General features: G+C 39.5%; 1 protein-coding gene across 1 annotated transcript in view; it reads right to left on the reverse strand.

Annotated features, from left to right (window-relative positions):
* LOC136294878 (uncharacterized oxidoreductase ZK1290.5-like) overlaps positions 1-4,121 on the reverse strand; it is a 38,987-nt gene extending 34,866 nt beyond the window's left edge. The window contains exon 1 of the mRNA XM_066193069.1: positions 4,079-4,121. Within this exon, the coding sequence (XP_066049166.1) occupies positions 4,079-4,121 (43 nt within the window). The remainder of the gene's footprint in view (positions 1-4,078) is intronic.
* Between the last annotated feature and the right edge of the window lie 6,094 nt (positions 4,122-10,215).

Genomic DNA, 10,215 nt, shown 5'->3' on the forward strand with positions numbered 1-10,215 from the left:
CTGATATGAAATAGGAAATCTTTTCAAGAAACCATGCCAAATATAGGCAAGTTTGGAAAAGCTTCCTATTTTTTAGCTAATATTTTAATTTGTTTCCTAGGGAAATAGCACTGATACCTCGCTGACTGAGCTAAGCCAAATTTGACAGATTGCAAGACGTGTAAGACAATTCCATTCCTGTGGATTTTGGGAAAAACTGGTGGTTGTAAGGGACAAGGATACTGCAGTGAAAATATGGATAGGTCAGAGGACACAAATCCATGGAAAGTAAGCTTAATTGGTTACACTGTTATTTTGTCACAGTTACTCATCACTTTCCTGGTACCCCGAAGAACACTGCCATCAGAACTGGAGTGAGAAAATGCTCTGACAACCCATAAAATGATACAAAGATTATTAGAAAGGCAGACTCCTGTTCACAGGGCAGTTGCTACAGGGGAGAAAACGCGGACATGCCAATCAGCAACACCACCCCCAACCCCTCAAAACCAGAAAATCAGCAACATCTCCACCCCTGACCCCACCAAATATGTAAAACAAGTAACAAACCACCCACTATCCCCCCTCCCAGATTTATGCACAATCTCAGCTCTCAGCCTCATTAAACTTTCTGTTCTCCCTCACAAAGCTGTAGAACTACAGAGAGAGATCCAAAGCACCAACAGTTTTTCAAAGCAGAACCAGGATCTGCTTTCTCTCTCCCTTTGTGGCCAAGTGTCATGTTCTCTGTGAAATGTGAAATGATTATTCATTTGAATATGTAAAAATGTCCAATGACATGAATAACTTTGGCTACTTGTATTCAGTGGAGTAACATTAGGGAAGTTCCTGCTGGTGAAAGCCCAGCCAGAATATTTAGAGATCACATCAGAGATCAATGATCTTCTGACATCAGTACTAAATCTAAAGAGTTGACAAAGAAAACACCTGTAAAATATCATTCCTTGCTGTTTTTTTTTTTTTTAATCTCAAAGTGATCACTCAAAAACTCTCAAAAGCAAAACCTCAAACATTCTTATCTCAACTTTCACACACTCATTGTGTATATATGGTACTGCATACCATACCAGGTTTGAAATACCTGATTCTATTAGTTTTATTTCTACTATTTCAATATTACATCAACAAAACATACCTAATCAATATATTGAATGTTTTGGTGTTCATGTAATTTGATTTCCTAATTACTTGATGAGCAAATCTGATGATAAAACATAAAATGCCCATATATAATGCAAAAGAACATATAACACATTTCAAGGTTAATTGTTAACACATTCACAAAACCACATGCCTCTTCTGCGGAAAGGCTCAAGGACAGACAATCCTTACTTGCTGTCCTTGCTGTCTGTCTTATGTCCTTCTTCTGATTTTGTATTCATATGATTCTCTGACAAGCTGACTCAGACTGTTAAATGGCCAAAAAAAGAGAGCACAGTTTCAGAATTATTCATGACCCTGAATAATTCCTCAGAGAGGAAAACCCACTAAATTTCAGGCAAGGGATGGAGCAAAACAAGTTCCCCCTTTAGCAGCAGCAGTTAAATAATTTGAGTTAATAAATGCTTTCATTCAAATTAAAAATCACAGTTGTGTCCTAGCCAACCAACAAAGGATCAGAAAGACCTTCTCCATGCACATTTCTCCTGAAGCCCTTCTTTCTGTTGTATTCCCCCACACCATCCCCGCCGCTGCTCTCAGACAAGCTGATAATGTCACACTAACCTTCTATTACCACAGCACTAGAACCCAAGTGTTCTCACTGCCACAGTAAACTATTTGGCATAGTTCTATCCTGTAAATCCTACGCAGCATCTGGTGACAAAGTATTCAAGGATCCTCCCTCTTTCTAGAGTGTAGGGCTTCCCTGTGCAGCAGGTGAAACCAAAGTCAACTTTGCTATGAAGTTACTACACTCCACAATTTTCATGAGGCAACTAGAGACTATTTCAAGGTAACAGATCCAAATTTAGTAACAATTACTTTTACTAAATAACTTGGATATTTTATTCAGAGTACAAGGCTGGCACCCAATGTGTATATAAAACAGGTCAGCTGCTCCTGAGGGAATGGAGCCTATGGAGACAATAGGCTTCTGGAAATACTGGTAGAACACCATCAACAATAATTGAAAGACACTAAGCAGACTCCCATTATCTAATCAATGGTTTCTAATTGGTCAGAATGAAAGCAGCACACAGGTTTATTGAAAACCCAGGCATTTATGTTAAGTTTCTCTTGCCTCTGTAAAAGTTATTTGGATTATGAATGGTTTAAGTTTTCCAGTATGTAAGTTTTACTTTGGTAATGTTTCTCTTTCTTATTCTGTTTGCTTGTTTGTCTGCTAAATACGATCCATTGCTTAGTGCAAAGGTGTCACTCTGGGACTGTTTTTCCCCTGTGCGACCCAGAAACGCACTAACAGAATTCAGTAACAGGAGCAAAAAAAGTAAGCAAGCATGATTTTAAACTCTGCAGTTCTACTCAGGCAAGTCTCTACAGGCACCAAGATACAAAATGCAGGAATACAGCCTTGCCTCAAGGCAAGAGGGTAGGAGAGAGCCATTACATGTTTATTATGTATCCAGAGAAAGGGAAGCCAGAATTGCTGGTTTTCTCTCTTCCTGAGAGGAAGGAAGAAATGGCAACAAGCCATTGTTGACAGAAGCACTCTATTCCCTCCATCCCAAAGAGGCTGTGACTGCAAAGGATATTCAGATCACCTGCTGTAAAATGACCACACATTTCTGTTCACTGACCCACCATTTATCTCCTCAGAACCTCAGACAGTGAGTACGTGCAAGAGTAACCTCTCAGGATGTGTCTCAGGGCAATCCCAGAAAGTCTGCAAGTGCACCTGATATCAGTGGGATGCTATCGCTCTGATACGGCACCAATTCACTAATGGATTTCTGGCAACACAAATAACTATCACCCCAAAAATGCAAATTTCTTTTTCAGCAGTAGTAAAGAGACTTCCACTGGAAAAGTGCCAGCTATTTAAATTATTCATCTGTAGTAGTTAAATATTTTAATCATGCAGAATCTATCAATGAAATCTAGAAAGAGACCTGTACATTTGGAAGGCAATTATGAATGTGTAATTCATGTAGAAATTTCATAAGCAGAGCAGCAGCACACATTTATTTAAATGCCTTTACAGACAGACTGCCAAATCTTGAAGCCTTTCTTTCACTCCACACTTTCCCACCACCGTGAGAACTATTTCTCATTAACAACCAAATTGGTTTCAGATGCTCTGCTATAAGATGTTACCTTAGAAACCGTTTGGTAAAAGACTGTGGCTTCCTTCCATAGAAATCTCAAGCAGTGAAAAGGCAGATTTTCTGGCATAAATCAAATCCAATTTCTAGGGTTCACTAAACCTTTTCTCCTCAGAATAATGTTTTGTGACTAGATCTTAGCAGTTAATAGTGCGCAAAGAATTGCTGGTGTGAACCAGTTTTAAATTATTTTCATTCTATTCCCTTCTTAACTCAATTGAAAATACTTCCAATACTGACCATACCTTGATAGAACCTTTAACTTCATAACTGTTAAGGATATTTACTATGTGCAGCAAATAAAAAGACTGAACAAAAATATTATTTTCCTTCCTTTTAAAACATGTCCTTAGACTACTCTATCTGATAAGGATGACATTAATTAATTAACAGTAGACATTTAGAGATACTTTACAAATGACACAAATACTACAAATGAGACAAACCCGTGATAAATTTTTTTCTCCTCTATAAAACTTCCTCAAAAAAAGAATGATCAAAAGAAAATAAAATATTAAGCCCATATTTTTACTTAATTAGAACACTATCAAATCATTCCTGCTGTGAAAGGCTGACTTAAAAATAAAATATATATTTAATTTATGATTACACATAGCCAACATACAATTATGTAGAGGGACAGCCAATTTAAGATGTGTAGTTGAACATGACACCAATAATTCAAAGCCACCTAAAATACTGTAAAGACAATATTATAGGAAAAATAATAAAAAGAACTGTGATTTGTAGTGACTCATAGCTTTACACAATGAAAATGTATGTACAGTAATTACCATTGTGATATCCTAATTCAAGCTGATGGGTAATTTCTGACATCATAGCAGTGCCCTTTACTTGCAGAGTGCAGTGGTGAATGATGACAGATCCTCCCCGAGTCACTGCGAGGGCTGAGCCCCGCGTGTCCCACTGCTAACTGATTGTGTCCATGAGCTCCAAGGACAGCAACAACCCAGCTCCCCTGACTGCTAAACACACTGAACAATTAAGAACGCTTCTGATTAAATGTTTATTTTTCCCCACATCATGTTAAGAATTTAAAATGCATCTTCTAAAAGTCTCTGAGACAAATAACAACTCCTCTAGCCCCTCCTCTCACAGTGCACATCCAGCCTTAGAACTTCACGCATTAGAATGCAAAGCACCTCCATTCAGGCACTAAGAATGACAAACAGACCTTCAAGTTATGAAACTGCTGCAAAGCCACAAAGAGGGCTCCCCCCTTCTCTCCCTCCTTCCCCTTTAACAAGGATTTTGTATCACTCTCTGTGCTTTACTTTGCATAAACATTAGAAGTGAAGAGAGATCGGGAATTAGTACCTCTCTTCTCCCCATTTGGTGGCATGAGGAACTACAGCAATTCAGGTTACAGCGGCATGTGACATCACCATTCAATGCTGCCAAAACTATGCTAGCAAGCTCTGGCAAAGAGAAAGAGGTACGATGACTAAAATCTGCTGCATGAAGGCTGAAAGATAAAAGCTTAGCTTTCTCTTCTCCCTCTCCCTAAAGTCTGGTATAATTTTTTTCACTAAAGAAACATGCTGAAACACAATTATATATACTGGAGCTTGCTTCTTTGTTAATTTCAAGCTGCTTACAAATCATTTGTTCTTCTCTTGGGCAATTAGGCTTGTAGCATTTAAAAGTCTTAACGGCAAAGGAAAAGTTAAAAGCATACACATGAAGTGTCTCTGCTTATACTGGTAGAAGAAGTTTTAATTATTAAACAGTGGCAGAAACCTAAACTGATTGATTACTTAGACTTTGTGAAGGATCTAAAATACATCTGTATCACATCAGCAATGCAGTGGCTACCAGAAGGAATCCAGTGTGAGAAGGGAAGCTATTTTTCTGCTATTAAATCTCAGTTCATGTGCCATAATACAAGGTAAACATATAAAAAGCTGACCTCATAGATCTGTAGGTGTACAAGAGAGCAGAGACAAAGCAACACCTTCCCACAGAAAAAGAGAATATTTTTGTACTGTGTAGACGCTGATGTAAGCAGAAGTTTGCCCAGCATTTTGCCCCAGATGCATTTATTAGTATCCCTTAAAACACCACTTTTAGAGCATTCAGTCTTTGTTTAAGGAGTAAAACAGCACCAGGCTGGAAGGAGGTGAAGCTGGAAGAAAGCAAGGAAGGCAGGAGCTCACCAGGCTTAGTCAGGCTGGGAGAGGACACTGCTTTGTTCCACTGCCTACAAACACCCATCTGCCTGGGACATGGCCACATTCCCTACAGGAGAGAAGTTAAATATCTGGAGGCCCTCAAAGATCAAGTACAACTTCTCAAGGTCAGATCTACTGAAAAACTGGATGAATTGAGACAGAAAGATTTATAAAGGTGGCATTTTGTTCATCACAAGAGGCTATTAAGGCAACTTGGTAACCATGGGTGAGAAGCAGAGTCTCAAGAGAATAAAAAAAATGGTTGAGACATAAAACAAAAGGAAGAAATAAACAGCCAATTCTTATTACGGGATAAGATTAATAGCAGGGAGTGCCATAGGTCTTGGTACCAGGACCACTGTTCCATAAATTTCCTTAAGAACCAAAGCCATGAAGAAACAGGAGTCATCAATTGAAAAAAAAGGCTGTAACAGTAGAAAATGGAAAAAAAAAAAAAAAAAGAAAAAAGTGAAGGCTTGACCCTACTGCCATTGAATTGAAAAGAAAAATCTCATTTTATTCCAGTCCAGCAGCACTGGGTCTTTTTTTGACCACAGCTAAGTTTAAGAATGAGAATAAGCAACTCTAGGATTAATAATTAAGAAGTAGGTAACTGAATTAGTAATACATAATGGAATGTTAAAATACTTCCATTCAGCATTAAGATTTAAATTTATGTAGCATTTTGATGAAAAAAAAAAAACAAAACAACCCGATGCAATGAAAGCAGAGCAATCTGTTCCTGTGTGTTTTGCCAGGAGGTTTATTTGTTGTGAAAAGAACTGGGAACAATGCAACTCCTGAGTGCCTGCAATGCAAATGATGCAATGTCTTCATGCAATCAGCAAAATAAAGATGAGTCAAAACTCACGTTTATGATTTATTTACTTAGACAAGGGTGCAGCAGAGTATCAGGAACGTTATCTGTGAAATAACCTGAAATGAGGACAGAGATATTTTACTGGTTTCCCTTGAGTCTGGAGGAACTCTGTGTGTTTGTTACCTTCCTCCAGGCTTTGGCTGTTTGGCCAGAAGCTGTTCGGAGCAGCACCTGTCTGCTCTCCCAGCTACGGTACCTACAATAATGATGTTGGGCATTCTTGTATGACCTTCTGTAAAGAACATTATTACTAATGATAAAATACTCCATGTGTTTGACCTGAACAAGGCAAAATGAGTATAACGACTTTTTTGTTGATGCCCCTTCCCAAACAAGCATGCAAATAATTTTATTCTTTAATAGGAGGGTATCATTAGAGACCTTTTTATCTCATCAAGTTGTTATTAATTCTAGCTGCCCCAAAGGTTACACAGACAGCAACTTTACACAAAAAGATTCTATATGTATTTCGTATCACCAGCACATCTTTTTAAGAAATCACAGGCCACTTGACCAAGCCACCCGAACTTAATTATTACCATCCCTAAAAAAAACCCCAAACAAAACAACAAACACAAATTAACAAAGAAAAAAAACCACACACACACAAAACCCCATCCTAATGGGAACAGAACTACCATATAAAGGGGATGAAGAGAGTTTGAATAGTAAGTACCAAAACAATCCTGAAGAGATGTCAACCATTCAGCATAGGACCTTGACAAAGGTCCTAACATTTCAGTTACAGGAAGAAAAGCCCTTGTGCTAGTGAACTACAATGCTCTAGAGTGGCATTTTCACTCCTCAGACTTAACAAAAAAGGAAGTGACAACCGTCTATGTGAGAGCTTCCCACTTACCAGAAGTAAGCATGAACAGTTCAAATGATGCATTTTTCTTCCAAAACCTGTCAATGATGATATTGTGTATGCCATTTTGAGAAACAATAAATCTTTGAGGATGCTGCTTTAAGTAAGCACCAAGCATTCTGCAGTTAAGCAACTGTAAGAATATCATTTTCTTCTCCAGTACAAAGTCTCACCAACAGATTCTCAGACACATGTAGCTCCTATGGCAAAGTGTAACTACATATGTAACTTCTAAACGGTGTCACATTTTATTTCAGTTATTTGCCATGCACTTCTAAAACACTAATCATATTGGCAAGATAGTGAATGTATCCTTTTTGTAATGCAATCTACAGCCACTGTGAGGTAATGGACTCTCTGGGGCATAGATTCACACTTGAGACAAGTATTAGGGCCAAAATGCCAATTCACTTTAGACTTAAGCCTAGTACAGCAGAAAGCAGCCTTTGTAATGAAAATCGACCATAAACACGCCTGACCCTCTGCACATGATGGAATAATGTTGGCTAACACAACAGTCAGCATCAAACTATATGAAACATAAGGTTACCAGCAGGTTTCATAATCGTACAATAAACAATAAACAGATTATTTTTATCTGTTAAAACTTCAGCTACACAACATATTTCCAACATAAAAGTGAGCTGCCTTATAATAATTGCTCGGTGTCTCAGGAAAGTCAGCTTGTTTCACCATTGCCAGTGGACTGGTCTTTTTGCCAGACACAAGACACCATGAATATGTATCTAAGTAGATACAAAATTTTGGATGTACACAATTTGGCATGTTATTCTAAATAACCCTTCAGACTGAACACAAAGTTTGCATATTCCGTGGCCTTCTGCGGTGTAAAAATTTGTCTTTCTCACTAGAGATTTTAATGGAAATGGATTCTTCCCACTAAGAACAGTTTCTGCAAGAGCACAGAGCCCCAGAAAGAGAATAGTAACCTAAGGAAAGACTTAACCTCCTTCCCCCCATCTTCCCTTTTCCATCAAACCTTGACCAACTTACTGAACTTCTACACAAATGACAAATAACCTGTGGCATGGAAACTCATTAAAAAAAAAGGAAACCAAACCAAAAAACCACCATCACAAATACCTTTTCATTACTGAAGCTTGAACAGGAAGAAGAGATATTTTTGACAGAATGCTATTCCAGGGTGTTGTTGCACTCTCTTCAGTAACATGTTCTGGCCAAGAAACACATAACCTGTCTTCTAATTCAGCTCTCAGGTACTACAAAAGGGGTTTCATCACCTTGGAATAACTTGCAAAGCTATCTGAGCTGCCTTCCAGGTGACACAATTGGAGAGTTGAAACCATCTTTATGCATATTTAGCATATTTATCTCTCTGAAGCTTTCAGAAAAGTTCTCTAGCAACAGAGGCAATATCTGTATCTATTAAAGTTGTCTTTGAGGGACCAGGTAACAATTATGTCTGCATGTTTAGAGGGGTAAGAAATGACAAATCTTAAATCTTGCAGGAAAAGCATTCTCATTTAAGAAAGTTTGCCTCTACATCATACCCAAGTAAATTTTTTGCACTGCAAATATTAGTTAATACAGTAAGACTGTAACAAAAATAAGGCATTAATGTGGAAAAGAGAAGTTAACTGAGAACAGCTACCATAAAGATCCCATTGTGCTGCATATGTTGGGGTGCATATTGTGGTATTTACAGCTTGACCACAAATGCAAGCAGGGCAAGTCTTCACCTATTTTTCTCCCTTCTTTTCTTAAATTCTCAGCATTTTGCAGCATATTCCAAGGGTTCCTTAAAACGACCTGACTGCTTCCTATCTATGACACAATCCTCAAAGATCTGTAGACTGTGTAAAGCAGTATGCAAAGTGTTACTCCAGCAAGATAAGTAAGTGACATCAAAGAACCAAAGCCTGCTCATGACAACACCACCACTGTAAGTCAAGAGAAGTTCTTTGAAAGTTAAGAGAAGTTCCTGGAAAGCCATACCTGGCAGAAGTTACTGGGCCAGAAAAGTTCAAACTTGATTTTCTTGTATGCCACTATCCATTTACTGTGGTATGAATTCAGGAGTAATAAGAGACTGCTCAGAACTTTCCAATACAGCAAAAGGACAGGGAGCAGCTACTGTGGAGAGTACAAAGGAGTCTTTGTGCATGTCTACTTTCTAGTCAGTTTACTCTTCCCATAACCCAAGAAAGGTATTACACCCTCCAATAAAAAGGTGGTTCTGTAGACAGCCTGACACACAGTTCAGCGTATTCTGAAACAATGGACATAAGACAACAGAGTCCGTTCTCTAAAAAAGACTAGTTACATAATGTGTTCTTTAATTTGAATTTAAAAAATCTCCAAGAAAAGTATATTGGCAGTAAGAGTTACAGGCCAAAATGATCAACCAAAACACAAAAGAAAAAAAAGAAAAAAGTAAGTTTTGAACGACATAAGCCATTTGCTCACTACATAGTGACTGTGTAAGAGACAGCAGCATCAAATACTCATCATCATCAAGCACTATTCCCTTGTGCTTCATAGATGCTGAGATTCCTACACAGGATCCCAGTTCAACAGGTGCAGTAAGGTGAATTCTGTCAGGAGAGTCTGCTCTAAAGAAAAGTCTGCTCCCAAGCCTGGTAAGAAAACACACCCAAACCCAAGCACGGCACATAGCCCCGGGTGAGGTGGGAGGGGAGCGGCTCGCAGCACACCGCCAGCGCTCCCCAGCAGGCCTGGCTGGTCCGTTTGGCAGGAGCACGAAGCTTCACCGGGAACACCGGGGCTCTCGGAGGAGCACCGGCCCGCCCGGCCCAGCGCGGGCAGCTGGGCAGGAGGCTCCGCTCCGGGCTGCCCCGAGGCCAGTCCGGCTGCGGGCCAGGGGCAGCGCCGAACCGGCCGAGCCGGCCAGGCCGGGCCCCGGGGTGCCCCCCGCCCTGTCACAGCGCCTCTGGCAGGGAGGCGGGCTCTGGACGGGCCCGCCACCACTTACCGAGCCCCAGCACCGGG

This window comes from Chamaea fasciata, unplaced genomic scaffold, assembly GCF_029207755.1.
Source record: "Chamaea fasciata isolate MVZ Bird 193981 ecotype frontalis unplaced genomic scaffold, bChaFas1.0.hap1 SCAF_10, whole genome shotgun sequence".
In the NCBI taxonomy this organism is placed as follows: domain Eukaryota; kingdom Metazoa; phylum Chordata; class Aves; order Passeriformes; family Sylviidae; genus Chamaea; species Chamaea fasciata.